The 21,558-nt window shown below is 41.8% G+C and overlaps 1 protein-coding gene across 11 annotated transcripts in view; it reads left to right on the forward strand.

Moving 5' to 3' along the window:
• The window catches only part of KIF16B (kinesin family member 16B), a 294,367-nt gene that overhangs the window by 156,328 nt on the left and 116,481 nt on the right, over window positions 1-21,558 (forward strand). For all 11 annotated transcript variants that reach the window (XM_017498602.2, XM_017498606.2, XM_037727902.1 and 8 more), the window contains exons 16-17: window positions 7,980-8,062; window positions 9,529-9,617. In XM_017498602.2, the coding sequence (XP_017354091.1) occupies window positions 7,980-8,062; window positions 9,529-9,617 (172 nt within the window). The remainder of the gene's footprint in view (window positions 1-7,979; window positions 8,063-9,528; window positions 9,618-21,558) is intronic.

The following is a 21,558-nucleotide window of genomic DNA, read 5'->3' on the forward strand; positions in this document are numbered from 1 at the left end:
ACCTAACCTATTGAGCATCACAGCTTAGTCTAGCCTACTTAAATGTGCTCAGAATCCTGGGCAAAATCATCTAATGCAAAGCCTAGTTTATAATCAGATGTTGACTCTTTCACATAACTTGTTGAATACTGTGCTGAATGCATATCACTTTTGCATCATTATAAAGTTGAAGAATCATAAGTAGAACCATCTTAAGTTGGGGACCGTCTGTGCCCGTTTTGTTCCTCCCATGAGGTGTTAAGAAGAAAAATCCGCTCCTACTTACCACCCCCTCTCTTTGCTCCCACACATACATTAAAAATTTCTTTGGGGATGGGACTGGAGCATCTTGAAATTTTACAAAGCTCCACACTCAGCTTGTGCACGCAGTTGGGCAAATCATTCTTGATAGATAATTTGGCTGGAAACTTCAATAGCAAAGATTGAAAATCAATTTTCTTTCTTCTCCAGAATCCCAGAATCTAAGTTTGCAATTTTCACTTTACTAAGAGTAAACAGAGGTTGAAGTGATTTATCTAAAGCAGGAAATCGTAAATTCATATTTGAATTGTAAACATTGAAAAGGAAGGGACAAGGTCAATGTAGCTTTTTGGTAAGGCATCATGTGCATTTTTATTCTTCAAAATTACCAACTGATGACCTGATGGCATGCTTTGATACTGCTGCCTGCTGCCTGTGTTGCAGAGTACCTGTCATTCATTCCCAAGCCAGCCATTAACACCAAGCCACGTGTCCTGCTTGAATTTGTTTAGTATTTATGTGAAATTTTCTTGCCCATCACAGGCACTGTGTTAGATCTTCATCTTTTCCTATCTAGTTTCCCAAAGCCATTTTTGATATAAAAAAAATTACTCTAATTCTAGTGGTTTAAATAATAAAATCTGTGTCACAAAGTCTAAGGCCCTTGAACATATTGCTTAATCTGTTCTTAAGTATCAGCATGTATTAGTGGAAAATAGATGTTCTCTTATCAGTTTCCCCCAATGGTACCATCATCATAACTTATTTTAATATAAATAAATATCTTTAAGATATTTTAAAGCAGAAGGAAAATGTCACACGTAAGCAAGTTTCTGTTTGCTTGAATTAGGCAATGAAATAAGAACTTTACCTGCCCTACCTCACTTCAGCCTCTCATTCAATACCATTTCAGAAAATTTTATGTTCCTGACAGAGTTTGGTTTCTCCATTTGGCATGTCTAGAATGATCACCTTTCTTTCACTGAGGATGCTTTCACAGTACGTTACGTTCTCTGTGTGTGTGTTGGTTGGTTGAGGGCTGGGAGTATGTTTTGGTTGGTGAGGGACAGGGTGTGTTTCTAAAGTAAGTAAAAGGTAGAACTAGGTGTCCTGAAACAGGATTACAAAGGGTGTCTCATGTTTATTGACACCACAGCCTCTAAGGTGTGAGCCACAGGCTTTTGGGAACACAGTCGTCTCATATGTTTGTATTATTTGCAACCCAGAATGAAATTATTGTACATTGTTACCTCAGAAATATTCACATGAAAACAGTAGGAGAAAAAATGAGTTGGTTTATTTGTACAGTAGTAGAATTAGAAAATCTCATAAAACTTGAAGAGGTAATTAATGATGATATTAATGATTATTGTCCCTGCATTCCTTAGAAATCACTAGCAACATTTACAGACTTCTTTCAGCTTACTTGAAATATTAAAATAGAGTCTCATGTGAAACCAGCAGTGTTTCGGCCTACTCTTTCACAATGTCATGTCCTCTCCATTCCCTCTGCAGACTGTTTGGAATTTGTCTGTCCTTGGGTATTTAGCAAGCTCTGAAATAATCTCATAGAAGTCATGTATTTCAAGGAGGTTTAGAAATGCTTGCAAAATTATAAATTAAGTGCATCACGTAAAGTCCATCTGCTGCTGTTAATCACACTGACCTCAGACCAAGTGGTTCATAGTTGAAAGGAATTTAAGATCTGGAAGGAATCTTAGAAATTGTCCAGTTTGATGACTAGATGAAGAAACTGAATTTTGAAGAGATTAAGCACTGACTTGTCCTCAGCCACATCAGGAGTTCTGGGCAGCACACCCTCTTCAGATTTCATCAAGAAACTTTACAGTATCAGCTAGCCTTATTCAGTAGTTGTTTTATTCATTTATTCCCCTTTATTCCCTTCAGTTTGCTTATTGCATTTTAAATATGCGTATGAGTTTACGTATATCCTGCAGGATCTACCTGATATGGTTTGGCTGTGTCCCCACCCAAACTTCATCTTGAATTGCAGTTCCCATAATCCCCATGTGTCGTGGGAGGGACCTGGTGGAAGATAATTGAATCATGGGGGTGGTTACCCCCATGCTGCTGTTCTCTTGATAGTGAGTTCTCCCAAGATCTGATGGTTTTATAAGGGGCTCTCCCCTTTTGTGTATCACTTCTTGTTGCTGCCATGTGAAGAGGACCTGTTTGCTTCCCCTTCTGCCATGATTTTAAGTTTTCTGAGACCTCCTCAGCTATGCTGAACTGTGATTCAATTAAATCTCTTTACTTTATAAATTACCCAGTCTCAGGTGTGTCTTTATTAGCAGTGTGAGAATGGACTAATATCTTATCATCTCCTCTGGCTACTACCAACTCTTCTCTTTGTTCTCGAAAGAGTTACCTGTGCTCAGTACGTCTACATTTTCTTACCTCTTGTGCATCCCTCAGTCTCTTCCTTCTGGCCTTGGTCTACTACCAAATCAGCTCTCACTAAGGCCACTTATGACCCCTGTGCCACCACACCCAATGGTGTTTTCTAGTCTTTTCATCTGATTGACCTCTGAGAAGCATTCTTCCTTGTTGGCCCCTCTTTCTCTTGGTTTCTGAGGGCTTCTTTCTCCCTCTCTCATGGCCTCCTCTCTGTTTCCTCTGTAAGTTTATTTTCTCATACTTGGCCATTAGAACTCAACACTTCTTCAGGTGCCCAGTCTTAGGTCCTCTTATCATCTACCTCTGTATTCGGTCCTCAGGTTTCTTTCCTGCTCTTGTGGTTTCATTTATTAGCAATGACTCTCCTACACACACACACACACACACACACACACACACACACACACACAGAACTTTCTTTATCAGAAATCCAAAATGTCCAAAAGTTTTTGAGGGCCAACATGAGGACACAAATGGAAAATTCCAAACCTGACCTCATGTGATGTGGTTGCATTCAAAACGTAGGTGCATCACATACACAGCTTATTCCTACCCACAAAGGAAAAGAGACCCCTTAGTCCCCTTCAGCTGCAGTGAATCTTTTCCGCACATGTTCAGATTCCCCCATATAAGTATGTCGACAGAGGATAATAAAACAGCAGGTGTTCAGGCCATACATGACAGTAGCAGGTTCCCCATGATACCCTGCACAGGACCAAGACCTGCGTGCGTTACTCACTGTGTTTTTGGTTTTTTGTTTGCTTGTTTGTTTGTTTTACTTATTCTCTCCTTTGTGATGTAAAGATAATGTTTGAACATGTCAGAAAGGTCTGCAGCTACCCCTTTGGGCAACAGTGATAGGAAGCACAGGAAGTATTTATGTTGATCTGTAGCACAGAAAGTCAAGCTGTTAGAGAAACTGGATGTGGTGTTAAGTGTGAAGTGTCTTACAGAAGAGTATAGTGTTGATGTGGCCATCATATATGACCTGAAGAAACAGAAGTCTAAGTTATATGCTGAAAGTAATAAACACACATAAATAAAAAATAGAAAGACACTGCATAACGCTGAAAGTGAAGATCTCAATTGTGTATTAAAAGAGTGGATCCAGTCAGTGTCACAGTGAAAACTTGCCACTTCATGGGAAGCTGATCGTGAAAACAAGCAAAAATCTAACACAGTGAACCAAAAATTAAAGGAAAGTGTGAACATACAGACTGGTTGCAGACATTTAGGAACAGACACAGCAATTTCTAAAAATTGTGGTGATAAAGTATCTGCTGACTATGAAGCAGCAGAGAAATTTATTGAGAGTTTGTCAGGGTCATCGCTGATGAAAATCTGACACAGACCAATTCTGTAATGCTGATGAAACATCAATGTTTTGGCATTATTGCCCTAGAAAGACACTGACTACAGATGATGTGGCAGCCCCTGCAGCAATCAAGGGTGCCAATATCAGAATAACTGTGCTGAGATGTGCTAATGCAGCAGACATGCGTGACTGTAAAATTCCTGTGATAAGCAAAAACTTACATCCTCCCGTTTTGAAGGAGTGAATTTCCTACTTGTTCATGATTATGCTAACAAAAAGACCTGGATCACCAGGTGATTGCTTATCAGCAGCGTATAAATTTAGAATCAGGAATGATGGTGATGCTAAGCACTGCAGATTGTGCACATGGGTGGCTGAGATAGCAGCACCTTTGCTTTCTGATGGTTCACTGTACACTAACTTTGTTTCATTCACAAAATTATTTAAAATATTGTCTAAAGTTACTTTCAGGACTGTCTGTAAGTGTAGATGAAGCATAAATAAATTTCATGTGGTAGATACATTGACATCCCAGACTTTTATACTAGAGCTTCAAACCCATATTTTCACTTGCCAAATGCATCTCTAATTCATTATGTCCAAAACCAAGCTCATGATTTTTCCCCACTCCATCTTGGTCCTTTTCCAGCGTTCTCAGTCTGTGTAGAAGACTCCCCGTCCAACCAGCGATGCGGTCCAGAACCCAGGAGCCATCTTCCTTTCCCCGCTTCTCCTCTTTGTATCTAGCCCATCATCAAATCTTGTGGATTTTATCTCCTTCATATCTTTTAGTTTTGTTTTACTTGACTGCTGTGCTACCCCTTTCCCCCAGTCCTGAGCCATTATCACTTATTGGGACCACTGTAGTAGCCACCTAGCTTGCCTGGCCACATCCACTCTTGCCCTGTGTGGCCTTTCTTCAGTCACCATTGCAAGAATGATCTTTCTGAAACTGAAATCTAATCATGTTATTATGCTGCTACACAGAGCCCTTCCGTGTGTTCCTCTTGCAACTAGATAAAAGACACAATCTTTTACATCCTGAAACGTTTGAGTTGGTTTACTTTGTCCCTCCTTCTCAAGCCTTACCTTGGTGCAGTGCTCACCTTTGTTTCCTTTGCCATAGCCACATAGCCATGGCTGTCTTCAGTCACTCATTCTTGGCGTTCTCTTCCTCCTCATTATTTTCATCAGTCGTCGTTGTGATCATTATTGCTTTTACACATGACACTCTCCCCAATTTGTTCTCAGAGCTTTAGACACCACCTCCCTCGAAGATACCTTTCTCTAACTTCCCCTGTAATAAACCCACATCATTGTTGCTCATTGAGCCCTGGACACAATTCTTCTCCTTCAGTTGCTGTTTTGCATTTATTTGCGGAATTATTTCATTATTTGATTATTTATCTCTCTCTTTGACATTTTTTAAAGCTCTGTAAAGGTAAAGCGTACATCTGACTTGCTCAACTCTGTATCCCCTCTGTTTATCATAGCGACTGGCATAAGTAACTGTTCATTAAATATTTGCTAAATGAATGAATGAATAGTGGCAGCTTGTAAAAATGAAGCAAATTTTTAAAGTCACCAGATTTGTTGAATACAGATGCTCAGTAGAAGAAAGGGAAGGAAACCAGCCTTAATGGACCCCTTTTAATATGCCAGACTGTTGACTCACGTTATCTAGATGGAAACAATAAATTGTCATGAATAGCTTTGCTTTCTTTTATAACTCCTTAAAGGGCTTTTTATGTGTATTTCATGCAAATAACATGGGCGGCAAGATTATTTTCAATGATTTAATGCAATTTGAAATATGTCTCTGAAATAAGATTCTATTTTTCCATTAACATATTTTAGCAATTTTCAACTTGCATGGCTGGGCATTTGATTAACAGAAAAAAAAGAAGAATTGGAAATGTAATTAACACCTGGAGTATGATTGCTTTATTAATCTCTAATGTAACTTTAACAGCATTAAATATACGTATATCCTAGACATAGCTGCTTAGCTTTTGGCTTTCTGTGCGGCACACTGCTCTGAGTCCTAGTCATAAAAGGTATGGGAACCACCCTTTTTAATCATGGTAATAGTGCCTTGCCGTAATTGGAAAAACTACAAATGCAATTTTACGTGACAGGGATAAGCAGATTGTAGAGTGGATAAGATCTGCTGCTGCCCTTCTAGGGCTCCTAAAGCTATCTTTTCCTCATTTTCATAGTGACTTTGTTTCTGCTAAATAATGACAACCACTAAAACCAACCCATATCAGTTACTCCCTACGGTTGTGATTTAAACCCATTAGGTTTTAACCATATTGAATTTGAAACTCCCTCGAGCTGTCCAAACAGTACATCGAATAGGCAGGTGGATATGCTGGCCTGAGCTCCAGAATAGATATCTGGTGTTGTATTTCTTGCAGGGGCCAGGTAAAGATATTATCCAAGCAAGAGGCTAGTGACTGTGGTCAGCCAGAGGTCACCTCTGCAAAGGAGGCAACCCTCTGCAGCCCAGGGATTTTTGCCAAGTGCAGGCAAAGATCTACTGATAGCATATCTTAGGAATTTTGAAGAAATGCTAGAAAGGTATGCAGACTTTTATGTGAACTCTCCAGATTTTTGACTCTTGCCAACTAAAGATTTTGTTTTTGAAATGTGACAGGGAACACAAAAAAACACATCTGTGGGCTGAATTTTTCCTTTGGCCACCAGTTTGTGACCTCTCGTTTCAACTCTCATCCTGGCTCTCCAGTCTTCATAGTCTGTTTCATCTATCCAGTATTGATTCTTGATGCTGTTTCAAACATCCTGAACTTTGTGGATGGACACGACTCTTGAACATAGCAGGCCATTCTCCTGTCTATAGCTTAGCCTCTCCCTGCAATTACCCCACATGGAACACTTCCTCTTGCCCTCTGGTTATCCAGTGAGACCCAGCTTATGTCCTTGGTGCAGAAGCCTGTCCCTAGCCACTCCAGGCTGCACTCGTCACTTAATCACACATTTAGCTAAGTACGCTAGGCACTTAAGCACTCACATGTCATTCTTCATGGCTGTCAGTGCATGTGTCTTGTCTTTACTGATGCTGTGAGGCATTGTAGACTCTCATACATGGATGGGACCATACACGTGGACTCTCACACATGGATGGGACTTGAGAAGAGACAATGAATCTCTTCTGCAACATCATTTCTCTTACATGCCTCTGGTGACAAGAAGCTCACAGCCCTGCAGGTACCTGTGCCTGCCTTAAATAGGTGTGACTCTAGAATGGGTTTGTTTGCTTCATCAAGCTGAAATTTGCTTCTTCCCACGCTTTTGTTTTCCTTGGGCATATTCCTTTAATTCTTTTGCTCTTTGTGCAGTTGTTTTCTAAATAAGGAAGACTCTCGTCAATCAAAAGGACATTTTCTTGTGTGTTGAATGTGGAATTTTAATAGGGTTTTGACACGAAGCAGTATTTTTATTTGGAAATAGACCATACATGTACACAAGTCCTTTCCTGTCAAATTCTGGGGAAGATGTTAGTAACAGTTGTCTATACTCTGCCAGCTCCATCATGTTTTCTTCTCAAAGCACTTTTCTTTTGAGATTTCTACTTTTATCAGCATCAATAAACATTTCTCAAGTTGTGATCATATGCTTTGCTTGCTATTATCTCTCTTTGGAGAACTGGTTTCTTTTTTCTTCCAGACAATCAAAAGTCTAATTATCTGTCTGTTAAGTTTTAAATCTCATAATAAATATGTTGTAATGCTTATATTCATCACTTCTGCTGGATATTATGGATATTAGGATATTATGTGTGTTGTAACTCTCAGCTGTTAAAATAAAGGCATTTGCAGATTTGACATTGGCTTAAGTAAGCAGACTTTTGAGACTCAAGCTTTCCCTTATTATTTTATAATACACTGGAAATTACATTTCAACAGTGGAATTCCATGTTATGATAATGACAACTGACCACACTGCTTACTGTAAATTCATTACTGTTTTTGTGTGTTCTCAGGTGCTGTGATTCTCTTGGGAAGAACCAATATGTTTCGCTTTAACCATCCCAAGGAAGCTGCCAAGCTCAGGGAGAAGAGGAAGGTGAGGGACATGGTGTCTCTAGGAGGGAACCACTGACCAGATGTGGGGATGAGTGGGTGGTGGTCACTCTGGTTCTAAGCTTTTGACATTCTGTGGTGTAGAACCACTGGAAAAGTAGTTCTGCAACCTGGATTGATTCTAGGGAGATTGTTTCCCAGCAGATGAGTGGCTGATGAAGTAAGAGAGCAAGCAAGTGAATTCCAGAGTAGACAGGAGAAACTGCCCCTTCTAGAGCCTTCTCTTCAGCCTTCTGCCCTTCCCACCAAGGAACTGGACATCATTTTGCGTTAGGTGGAGAGCGACTTCCTCTAATCAGCATCTGTTAGGAATTAACCCAACATTGGAGTCACATTCATCCAAAATCAGCCACAGTAAACAGATTTTTCATTGAGGTGGGAAGCGAGAGCAGGAGTTAGGACAACTGGGAAAGACTTTGGTTTAATTGGAAGGGAACGTCTAACGGGTTAGACGTTTAAGTGCTGATGGGTAAGGGAGCTGAGGACCAGAGAAACGAGGAAAGAAATCTGTTCAGGGATGTCATGGCTGGTCCTTAGACTGAAGAAGATAATAAAGGCTACAATTAACATTTCTATGAGCCAGGAATGGTGCTAAACTTGTATATACATTCTACCACTTTATCTGTGCAGCAGCTGCTAATACCCTCAGGCTGTCACCCCCAGTTCAAGATGAGAAAGAGACCAAGAGTGACTCTCCCTAACTTGTTCTGTAGCCAGCAAGCGGGGAGCCTTGGCTGCAGCACTGACTTGAATACCAGAAGCATTTGCCCTTGACCGCTGGTTACCCAGCCTCTCGTTTCTGTCTCCTTTATAAGAAGTGCCCGAGGTTGCCAGTGCCCTAGATGGAAAATAATGAGAAAGCCGCAGACCTCAGCCTTCTCCTGGGTGGCTCGTTCTAGCCAGTGGAGCCTCTTATCTGCTCCAGCCCAGGGTCTCCCTAGAGGGTCCTTTTTGGTGCAGTTTCAGAGGAACAGAGGGAACAAACATGTTTGCCAATAGCTTCCCATGGAAGCAAAATAGGTCAGGCTCTTACTTTTGATCTCCCTTCACCTCTCCTGCATTCATCTTTATCACTCCATAAGTGTGAGCTGGTGTCATTGATTACAGGAGACTGCTGCCTGCCAGGCAATGGAGGATGACAAAGATATTGTGACCCCTTTCCTCAACTTTAACTGGTAGGGGAGACCAACTGGATTGTGGAATTCCTGGTGAAATTCCCCAGTCCTGGAAGGCCAAGTCCCTGTTGTGCTTAGCGGAAGGCTTGGGTTTGAAATGTACCAGGGCTTTACTGCCCCAATCTGCTTTCCTCAGATAGACCAGTTAATTGCGGTGCGTGTTAATTAGCAGCGTGTGCACCTCATTGTCTCTCACACGTTGGAAGCAATGAGTCCAGACCAGTGCCTTTTCTTCTCTGCTAAGGTAACCACTCTGCCCTGTGTCTGCTCTTAGAGTGGCCTTCTGTCCTCCTTCAGCTTGTCCATGACCGACCTCTCGAAGTCCCGTGAGAACCTGTCTGCAGTCATGTTGTATAACCCCGGGTGAGTGAACAGCAGCGTCTCCTTCCCTGTGAAGATCACTTTTGCATTTATTGTGCCAACTGCATTATGGTCACAAGATAAAAATAAAACTGCAACGGTGCCTTCTTATCAAGCCAGCCACTATCATTTTCCGACTTCCTTTCCAGCCCTTGCTATATATGTGCATAATTTTACTTAGTTATAATCACAACATAAACGGGATTGTGTTTTCTGATTTTTCACTTAACAGCATAATAAGCATTAGCAAGGGTTATTACAAGCTTCAGTGTCATTTTCATAACTGTCTAATATTTTAGAGTTGGCACTTTGATTACTCAGCGCGTGATCCCTTTGGCTTACGCACTTCTATCCCGTTGTATAAATTATTTGTAATAACAGAGGCAGCCTGGTTCTTAGGCCATCCAGTAGTGCAGGAAATTATCTTCACTACTTCAAACACTACGGGACTGCTGAGAGCACAAATGAGAGTGTTGTAAATGGACTTAGTGACGAGGTGACCTTGGACAGTCACCTTAACTCATGTCCTTAGTGGCTTCATCAATAAAACGACAGTGATGTTGAAGATGCCTAAAAACAGGGAACTTTGAGGGCCCTTTCAGTTGTGTGAGATTCCATACTTTTATTCTTACCAGGATAATTGCATGTAAAGTAATGGAGGTAAATCAAATGGCTATAAAGGTGAGAAAAAAATAACAAGAACAACATTTTCTAGAACTGTCATTTATTTAGTAGTTACTATATGCTAGGCACTATGCCAAGCACCTTGAATCCGCGATCTTTCAAATCTCACAAGCCTATTTCTATTTTACATATGGGGAAATGTTAATACATTTGCTCTCCGTCAGTTTCATAATTAGAGCTGAGGCATGCATCCAGGTCTATCTGATTCCATCACTCATGCTTTGACTCTGTTACTGCTTGCCTTACTGCAGCTGCGTGGCTGGTTCCATTTTCCATTGCTCCCTCTCCGCCAACCCTGGCATTTCTCGCAAACATCGAGCCGTGTGCCAAAAGGCATTCACTCCTTCAGCCCAACACAGTGTTCTGATTTGTGGAAAGCAGATACCTAGAAGGAATTCCTTTAGTATCATAGGAGGGTCCTTCATCACATTTCTGGATACGTTTTCTAAGCCACAAGCTGAAGCCCAAATCCAGCACCTGCCTGAACTTAAGAAAAAAAGCCAGGTAGTGCAACGCTGTGGCTGAGGACTCCTGGGCCCTCCCTCTGTCCAGGATTTCTGGAAGCACCAGCAGTTGACTCCCTTGTATCAGCCTTCATCTTTCCCATTCGGCCTTTCCATTTTGTTATATCGTCATTGGGGGAAGTTGCGCTCATTAAATAATTCTGTCCTGAAATAAGCCGTATTAGTCAGACCTCTGAAATGGGAGAACACTCTCAGAGCAACTGAACGATCACTGCTTCAAAAGGCACGTTTTGTTGTCGGTCTTTAATTCCTTACAGTAGTTTTAGCAGTTGCCTTTTATTGTGACTAAGACGGAATTGCTTATGTTTAAGTTTAATGTAATATACAGATCTTTAGTGTTTATTTCAGCTTAAATAGTGCGATCCCATCTGTTAAATATTGTCTAGTTAGATTGTCCTGTGATATGAAAAGTGCTGGCTTGGAAGTGTCTCCTGGCCCAGCTCCCAGTTAGTTAACCCTGGAATCCAGGTACTACCTTTATTATCCTCCACAGTGGTGGCGCCTTTTAATTCAAAACCATTTGATAATGTAATGTGGCTGTTCAACGGCTTTGGAAACCAAAAAGTGATCTTCACGTAGCCTCTCCTTTGACTACAGTGTCACTAGCCATGGGCCCCTCTTTGCCTTACATGTACACATGGGATGGAAGTCTTTTTTCTCCCCAAAACAGGAGAAAGTGTAGTTCTCTTTAATGCCATTTTTTTGTTGTTAGTTTTTAAGTTCAAATAGTTTCTCTCAGTGTTTACAAAGTGCAGGTCAAAGTATATGAGTTTTCATCTTCAGAACTTTTCAGTGACTGTCTATAGTCTAAAAAGTAAAGTCCCAGCCTTCACCAGGTCCCTTGGGCTGTCCACTGTGTGTGCTCCTCTCCCACCTCCCTCCAGGTGTCTGAGCTCCAGGATTCTGCTGTTGTTTTTATTGCTTAGTCACAGGTGGATTAGCCTGTGCCCCTGGGGCTTTTCCTTTGCTAGTTCCAGACGATGGGACGCATTTTTGCCTGGCTACCTACTTGGCATAATACAGCCGATCTCTGCTGTGGAAGCTATTCCTGATTTTCTTCCCCAAAACCAAAAATCAGTGTCCCTTCTTCACTGTACATTGCTCCGTTTCTTTCCTCCTTATTTTAGCCTTCTTTGTAATGTACATTCGTCTGTCAACAAATCCTCTCTCAATGCCTCCTGTGAACCAGGCCGGATTCCAGGACAAGGGCACCCTTGCTAGTAATCCTGAGGTCAGGTTGTGTGCTTGTTGAAGGAGAGACGCTATCAACAGATAATTTAAAAATAAATCCAGAAAGTGAAAATGAAATGAAATCAAATGTCTTGGGACAGTGCTTGATGGAGTGATCAGGAATGAAGTAGGGGTGTTTGGTCTAAGACTTGCATGGAGAGAAAATGACACACATAAAACAGAGAGGTGCGGAATGGAAAGCATTTAGACAGAAGGGGAAAGCACGTGTGATGGCACCAAAGTGAGACGCGAAGAGAGGGCCAGGGTAGATGCGATGTAGTAAGCGGGAAGAAGAGAGCTACAAGTGAGGGCAGGGAGGTCCCGGGCAGGTAACATGGGGCCGCCAGGCGATTGGAAGGGCTTTGACTGTTTTTTCAGAGCTGGCAAACCACTAGAAGTATTTAAGCAAGAGAGTAACCTGAAGATGTACTTAATACAAATATTAGGATGTACACCATTTGGAGAATGTGGCATAGAAGCCGAAGACCATTTAGAAAGCTATTTCCTTAGAAAGGTAATGGTGTCTTGGATCTACATTTTAGCCATAGAGATGGTGCAAAGTGGAATCCAGGAATTAAGAGTGACTCCCAGGATTCAGGTTCAGACAGCTGCTGCAGGTGTTACACTCTTTCCTGGGATGGGGAGACAGGGAGGACAGGCCTGGGCCAGCAGTTGGGTAAGAATTCTGCTTATGTATCATTCCTATTAGAATGGAAGCTTTTTAAGGTCAGGGGCCTTGTGTAGTTATTTTCTGTATAAGGTGTCATTCATATAATACATGCTTAATAAAAATTTTGTAAACAGATTGAGAGTAAAATTTTAGTAAGACACAAGCATCCCTTTGGGAAAGGTTTTTAAAATTTCTCTGGGCGTGGATGTTCCAAATATTGGAAAGAGACATATTATGCAGAAGAATGTTTTTGTGGTATAGATCAAGTCCCAGGGGATGCTGCAGTTACTTGAATAATCTCAAAATCATGTTCAGGATCTTTAAGTCGTAGGTGGGAAGAGAGCCTCGTGATGAAATGAAGAATTAGGCCAAGGCAATCAGAGCATTCAAGAGAAGCAATCTGTTTTAGACTGAATTATAGGTGGTTCTGGATGCATCTGACGCTACCATTATGTAGCCTGTTCACCTGGCTTCAAGTGTACATTTTGTCTCTGCTACCCCTTGCGTTAATCATTGACACAAATTCAAATAAAATTTGTGTAATGCTTCTTCACTCTGAGAAATGGTGCTGCCCATCACTGTGAACATGTAGGACAGATTTTTTTTTTTCCCTTAAAGAGACAATGTGGTCGATACATGAGGAGCAGCAAACGTTGCAGAGCTCTGATTGGCATGGTTCCCACTCTGCTTCCTGTCTGTATCTGATGGCAAAGGGAAGACCTGTGGGCCTGTCCTCACCGTGACCCTGAGGAAGGAACTCACCACACCTCCTTAGCCCTTCCTGGTCACGCGCTCCTCCTCTTCTCAGCATCTGGCCTGACCCCTCAGTACTGACCAGGTGGTGACTTCCAAGCTTCAACCTGATCATCTCTGACTTAGTTCTCCAATGTTATCTTCAGTCACTTTCCACCCGGAACTTTATCCTGTGGTTTACATGGGTCACACCTCTCTCCAGGCCTCTGCGTCCGTAACACTGCCTGTGACTCCTTCCCCCTCTTCTTCCCTTGGCCAGTCCTCCGCCTCTTTTAAGCTGAGCATAGACTCGTATCCTCAGGTAGCTCTCTGGGCATTGCCAGTTGGAGCTAAGTGTCTCCTGTGTACCCTCTCACAGGCATTTTGTGCATTCCTGTATTGGCTCTTTCCAAATTCGTTTCTCTGATGTGTATGCATTGAATTGCTGTAGGCCTCTTGAGGAAAGGCACTATGCTTCACTTATCTTTGAATCTCCAGAAGACCTTACAGAGTGGGCACGTCACAAATGTTCATTGAGCTGTAGGTTTTGGCCAGCAAATGTGCTGTCAGCACAAAGGATGTACCTGCCGTCTCACAGGCCTGCCCAGGTCTTTTGTCAGTGGTCCTTGTGCACTGTTTCCTATATTCATATTACTTGGCCCATATCTTTGTGAGTCTCTCACCCACACATATATGATTCTACATATTTGGTGGGGTTACAATTAACATACCTCTTGGTTTCTTTGGTATTGTATATACCTGAGTGTGTTTTTTGCAATTGACTAAAAAATTGCTGCATAGTACTCAGGTTTTCACAGAACAGAGCTCTCCAAAAGAATTATGACTGGTTTGCAAATTATCGTATCCAGTAAGCTCCAAGTTATCTTCAGAACAATGTAATTTTCTCTTTGTTCAGCAGGCAGTCTACTAATTTTCTAAACAGCCCATGTCTAAAATAATACCCTGTGCTCTGAATTATAGGAAGATTTGCAGTTTCAAAAGCAAAGTTCTTGTTCCCCAAGAACATCGTATCAGCCTGACTGGGCACATAGAGTTGGAACATGGTTTTGGAAATCACTCCTGGCCCACACCTCAAGCTCCCTGGAAGCCGTGATTTGTACGCACACATGCGTGACACTTGGTGCCAGATAATTTTTGGATTAGGCAGAGAAGCCTGGTGACTTCCTTTGGGAGTTAGCTCCATGTTGGAGAGGTGCCCAGCCAGGGTCTTTGCCAGGAGATAATTTTCCTGCAGGGGAAACATTCCTCCTCAGCTGGTGCAGCGTCTTTAAGAAGAAACCAAGCCGACTGCTCAAGCCTCCTCTGCCTTGCTCTGAGACTGCAAACAGACAGCTAATTTGGCAAGATGCAGAAGCTTTCACAGCTTCTTGAAAGTGCTCAAAGCAAAATTAGATAACTTCCAAGCTCATTTCAGTCTTGAAAATAAAAGAATTTTTCACTGGCATATTAGCCTCCCCTGAGCACTAACCAGTGATGAGCCCATTTAAATGGATGTATTTGAATAATTAAACTCTAAAGAGGAGAAACACCTAGCTTTCAAATCTAGTTAGACCAAAACATATCAGAAATCAGGACCAAAGCTATATCTGGTGAGCCATTGAAGGAGCGTCATCCCAGGAGCGCAGCAGCCCGAGGGGTCTGGTTAGCATCAGGGCCAGTGCAGACCCGGCAGCCATGGAAGGCCCCTAACTCAGAGGATGGTCTACAGTTATCGATGATCATGGGAAGAAGACAGATGAGGAATACTTAAATTTATTTTTTACTTTAATATGAATATGTTCACTGGGAAATTTAGAAATCACAAACAAAGAAAAGAAGTGACTACATTTAACAAGACTATATCTTCTAGCCTATACCTCTGTTTCTTCCACTATCTCTGTCTCTCTGTATGTAGATGTACACACACATTAATATATGTATATACATTTGTATATATACATTTATATTTTACATCTTTTACCAAGATGGATTAATATTGGACTTGTGAGAGTTTTTTTCATTTACTAGTTTTTCTTTCATAAATATTTTTCTACATTGTTTTAATGTCCATGCAATTTTACATTGTCTGACTATTCCATACCTCGGTGCTCCCTAGCCTTTTTGGCACCAGGGACCAGTTTCATGGAAGACAGTTTTCCAGGGACAGGGATGGAGGAGGGGAGTGGATGGATTCAGGATGAACTCCTCCACCTCAGATAATTAGGGGAGTCTCATAAGGAGCGAGCACCCTAGATCCCTTGTGTGTGCAGTTCATGATGGGGTTCCCACTGGTATGCAAATCAAATACTGGTACCGGTTCACAGCCTGGGGTTTGGGGACCCCTGCCATTACCATATTTGACTGCTATTGGTAGGCATTTTGTTATCTAGTTTTTAACTATCACAAGTTAGTGGGCTGAAGAGCTTTGTAGCTAAAGCTTTGCATTTTCTCATGATTAATTCCTTAGCGGGGAGGAAGTAGAGGTAGAATTGCCAGGCCAGAGTGCCTAAAATTTTAAGGCTCTCGATGCATATTCACAAATTATTCTACAGAACGTTTATGTCACTACCAATCCCACTGAGAGATTAGACTATCTTTTTTTTTTTCAAGCTGAAAATAGGCCTTCTTGGGGTGTTGAATGTGTCACTATAATTACGCCCTCCTAGACACAGTTCTAGGCTGTATTCACAGGCCCTAGAGCCTGGGGAATCTGGCTAATAGTGGCTGTCTCTAAAAGCATGCCCTGGGCATCCTGGTCATCACCAAAGACTCACCAAGCTCCTAATTCTTTCTGTGCTGAGCTACTTCCTATACTAGAATGCTATGGAAGATTAGCATCCACCTTCCTGGTGCTTTCAGATGAAGCATGGAAATGGATTTCCAGAATGTACAGCTGGAAATAACTAGCTTCCAAATGAAGAGTTCGGGGATTTGAATAGAAAAAGCCAAAGGAACCCAGGTGGTAGTGAGAGCTTCTCTCCAGATGACAACAACTATGTGAAAGGAAATAGTTTCATTTCGCTCCCCGTATCCCACTCCTTCCCTGTTTCTTTCATATCTCCTTCCTTCTCTCCCTTCCTTCCTTCCTTCCTTCCTCACCTCCTTTCTGCCTTCACTAAACTTGGAGGATGAATACATCACATTAGGGAGAAAGTAAGGAGACACCAATGACAGGGTTATACCCTTTTTGTACAGAGCCTTAGATGTTGTACTGAGCTGTAGCTTTGCTGTCCACAACTATATGGTTCTAGAAAACAGACACAGAATCTACTTTGTTGTTTACTCAGTGCATAGCAGCACACCTGCAACTTAGACATCTAATAAACATGAACTAAGGGGAATGCATGTTTCCCTTTGCTTTATAACGATGTAGAAGGGGCTTCAGAAACAGAATCTGCTGATAGCTGGAGATATTCTCAAGGCGTGCCCCTTTGTTATACCCGAGCGAGTTAAGAAATGCGCCACACTCTTAGATTGAATTATGAGTCCTTTATTTTAGGTGGTGACTGAGAGGTGGCTAACGCCCAAAGTTCTCTCGGACCCAAAGAAAGAGTCTGGGCGTTTCTTATACCCCAGTTTGAAAAAGGATGGGGAAACCTAGCTGAAGGAAGTTTTTCACAGAGGCAGAGTAAGCAAAAAGTTAAAAGATAAACTAGTACATGAGAAATAAAATAGCCCAGGTGCAAGGGCTAGAGCTGTCATAAAAAGACATACAACTTATAGGTATGGGGGCTCTGGGTACTCGACAGCGCCTGCATTCCCAGGCTCTGCTGGTACCACTTGACTTAGCCTTTTATCAGCAAATGCACTCCTGGATGTGCCCGGTGTCATGCTGCCCCAGCTACATACTACGGTTACATACTTAATGAGGGGAATAACTAAAATGAAGAAGGTAAGATGGAGTCTGTCCTGCTCAAGAAGCTAGCATGAAGCCTGAACAGCTCCCAGCTAAGAAAGAGAGAGTCAGTTTAAGCTAACAAAAAGCAGGTTATCACACCTTCACATGAGGTCATGGTGCCCCCTGCGTGTCCTGGGAGGGAAGCCACACTCCCTTGCAAGCACACTTTTCTCTCCCCTTCTCCCTTACTCACTGCTACTTTGTAAATTGTCTGATCCTTTTTTTTCCCTTGCTGACCTTGAGCATGGAGATTTTATGTATGGAGTTGGCAGAATTTATGTTGCTAGTAATTTGGTGGTTAGCCTGTGTTTTAGTTAATGGTTATTTACTGTGTTTATCTCTGCTGGTTTATTTTATTGGGCTTTACCATTTTTCAAAAGTTTAGTTTGCTGCAAGGCTGGTTTCTTCTCCAGTTTTTGGTCTCAGTTGTCTTGCGTTTTTATGGACCATTTACTAACTTTACAGTTGGCTATAGATTGCCTTAAATAGCTTGTTAAGATACACAGTCCTGGGAAACATGTGATGAAAGCAACTGAAGGAAGTGGGCTTCGTCCTCCATGAGCTGAGATTGGTGTTAATTACAGACTTTGCTTTTTTCCTCTTTGTCCTTGAATATTATTCCACTGTGAGCCACTTTAAGTGATGAGTTTCGGGTGTTTTCTGTTTTCAAAGTAGGCAGGGAGATGAGCTCTTGAATTCAAAGAAGATCTGTCTTTATTCAGTTACTTCAGATTGTATTGTCTGAGTGGTGCGATGCATTTTGCTTCAGCCATTTTATAACCGCACAATCTAAAGCCAAATTGTCAAGGTCAGCTGAGCAAATGAGACTGTTCCTGGTGAAATGACACATGGCCATTATAGGCAATGGTGGGAGAAAGTAGGTTTCCTCCCAGTCCTACAGCACAGCATGATTTTCCTTGGCAGTAACATATTAACTTGATTACACCTCAGTGGCTCTGTAATTTGTTAACTCATTTGATTAGAACATGTTGCTAATTCCCTCAAGGCTTCCAGTTGTACATAGTCATTTTTTGCTTCTGGGTCTTTGCATATGCTGTCCTCTCCTCCTAGAACACTTGTCCGTTTGTCCACCGGCTCTTCACATAACTAAATCCTGCATAGTCTCCAAAATCTCTGTTTAAATGTCACTTTCTCAAAGAGGATTTATCAAACCCAGTCCAACTTTTACCTCCTGGGCTACTTACTCATAGTGTTCCCTGTCTTCTTGTTAGCCCTTTAAATGGTTGGTGATGATATCTGTTGGTACAACTGTCTACTCTTGGTTTCTGTATTTAGTGGTAAGGGTCTGGTTTTCTCAGTACTGTGTTCTGACTTAATTCTTGACTGAACGTGTGTATGTGTGAACTGTTTCCAGACAAAGGACTTCCATACCCTTCTTTTAGCACAGACCATGACTCTTAACCTGGTGTGGCTGGCTTCCAAGTGCTTGACACCATATGTTGAGTCACCAACAGCAACTCCCATATCTCATGGCCTAAGGTTAATTGTCATCATGGTTGGAAAGAAACTGAAATGAACCAGAGGTTGATAGAAGCAAAGCAGAGGTAAAACCGTTGCTGTAATCAGCGTAGATTAAAAAACATTTTTTTAAACAGGTAGTTACTCTCATTATGAAGAGAAAGGCTTATTATAGAAAGCAACACATTCAGAAATGAATAAAGTAACCACAAGTATTCATAATCTTTTCACCAAGAAATAATGATTGGTTTATGTTTGTAATATTTGCCTTTATTTTAAAGTACCTATATTGAAGTGTACATCAAATATTGTTAATTATGCATTTTATAGAGTAAGAAAAACAAAATTCAGATTGCGCTAGATATACAGTCTCTACTTTTTAAAAACATTTTATTGTGTGCTTTTTCTCATGCCATTGAATATGATTCTTCATTTTATGTTTATGTCCTAATTGATTTAACTTTTAACTAATCATTAAGGACACTCACAACTGTTTCCTTTTTGTTCCATGTTAACTGTTGATGCCATTTCAATTAATTCTCTTATATAAATCTTGGTCTACTTTGTTATTTTGTCAGCTCAATCCGTACTCAGAATTCTTCCTTAGATGACAGCTGCTGCTTAAATTAAAGCAACATGGGGAGGAATGAAGAGGAGAATGTCAGGGAGAGAAATAAGGAAAGGAAGGAATCTACCACTGGGTTGGAGACCTAGAAAAGAAAATGCACAGCAACAGAGAGCCGTGGTCTGGGATACAGGGGTACACATTCTCAGCATTGCCTGGTTAGGCATGTTAGCATGTTTTCTTTCACGTGTACAATCTCGGGCATACAAATGTGTCAGGTGGACTTGCAAAGCTCTTCACTTCAACGGTGTATCATCATGGCAGAGGAACTGAGGTGGCCTTTATAAGTCTTTTTTGCTTCTTCAAGTTTCCCTTCTCTGTTCTCTCTCTTTCCACTACTCACAAATATGCACAGCATTTCTTTCCTTAAACTAGCCTCTTCTTGGGCCACCCAGTATAGACCTCACCAAAGTGGTTTTTCGGAATCATTTCCCATGTACATTTCCAACAATATGAAATTGTGTACATAAATCACGGTGCATCTATGTTATAGAATTCCATGATGTTAAATTCTGCTGTAGAATAATAGTTAATAATTTGGTGATTTGTCCAAAGTGTGTATTACGAGGAAATGATTAAAAAATAGACTTTGTGGTAGGCCCTTCTCTGTGAGTGCATCTCCCTGGCTGGAAAGACTGAGGGCTGGGACCAAAATAGGGAAGTCATGGTGTGGGACACTTACCTGTGTTTTCTAAATTTCCTGCAGTGAATTATTCTAAACATAATAAACATGAGAGTGTGCAGGGTATTAAAAGTTATTTCTTGTGGCGAAGAGATGGACATTGGCTGACACCGTCTCCTCACCCAGGTGGTCTGTGACTCCTCGTCATTGTGTTTCTGGCTGTGAAGCTCATGCCACTGACTTCAAAACACTACCCATAGCAATCACTGGTTGAAACCTACTCTGTGCCTTACAGAAAACCCTCCAGATAAAAATAAAGAAAGTCTTCTGAAAACCCCGGCGGAGAGGGAGACAGCCTCTGCCCTCTGTGACCTGTAAGGCCCTGGGTGGTGTCGACCCTGGTTCCCTCTTGCGCTGTGATTCTTCTCCTGTAGCCGTCCTCCCTTGGTTTCTCCTGCTGGCGCTATGTAGTGCTGCTGTGCTTCCGCTGTCCTGCACGTGTCGTCCCTCGGCCCGTGGCCTGGCTCCTCCTTCATGTTGGCACCAGATGCATCTTCATGGCCACTCCCTTCCTTCCTGTAGCTCTCTCCTCAATGTCCTCCTCTAGTCCTTCCTCTCCCCAGCTTTATGCTTTTTCACAGTACTTATCCCACGGCATACTCATTATTTATTAGTTAGCTCAACCCCACACTGGCATAGAGGTTTATGAGGGCAGAGACTTGATTTCTTTGGCTGAGCCCAAAGTGCCTAGGGCAGTGCATGGCATGTTGACCAGGTGGATTAATGGGTGAGTGAACCACCAGCTCCTGAACGTCCCACTCCATACTGTGATAGAGGACTCGTGGGCAGGGGAGGCGGAAGAGAAGCTTGCCAAGGGAGGTGCCCCCAAGAGTGTGTCATCTGGACCTTTAATATTCTGCTTGCAGTCTAACTTCCTGGTTTTATTTCTCATCACTTCCCTTTATTTAATCAGAGCAATAGCCAACCGAGGCTCTGTACAGCTTCCTCTGTATACTTCTCATTTGTCTTCCTTCTCCTATTTTTCTTCCACTGGATTTTTCCCTGCCCACAACAATGGATTGCTCATCACGATTCTATCCATTTTTCAAGGCCAAGCTCAGACAATACCTCCTCTACAAGGCCTCCTCTCATCCCTATAAATGCTGTCCTTCCACCCCATCTCCTGTTGAAAAACATGCCCTTTCCCACTGCGCTCATTATGTATGGTCAATATATGAGCATGTTTTCTTTCACTCTGTTTCACTCACTTAAGAGTACCTAGAGGCAGGCTGTCCATTCTTTATTCTACTCAGGGTCCTGGCTGTTCACAGCAGGTGCCCGGGCAAGTTTTGTTGTATGTGTAGAATGCATGGTTGAATGAAGTGGCAAGAAAATTACGTGGTGCATTCTCCTGGTTTGTCCAATGAAGAGAAGTATATTTTGTAATGATGGATCTTTTTTTTTTTTTTTTTTTTTTTTT

The sequence above is a fragment of the Cebus imitator genome, unplaced genomic scaffold (genome assembly GCF_001604975.1).
Source record: "Cebus imitator isolate Cc_AM_T3 unplaced genomic scaffold, Cebus_imitator-1.0 Scaffold246, whole genome shotgun sequence".
Lineage (NCBI taxonomy): Eukaryota > Metazoa > Chordata > Mammalia > Primates > Cebidae > Cebus > Cebus imitator.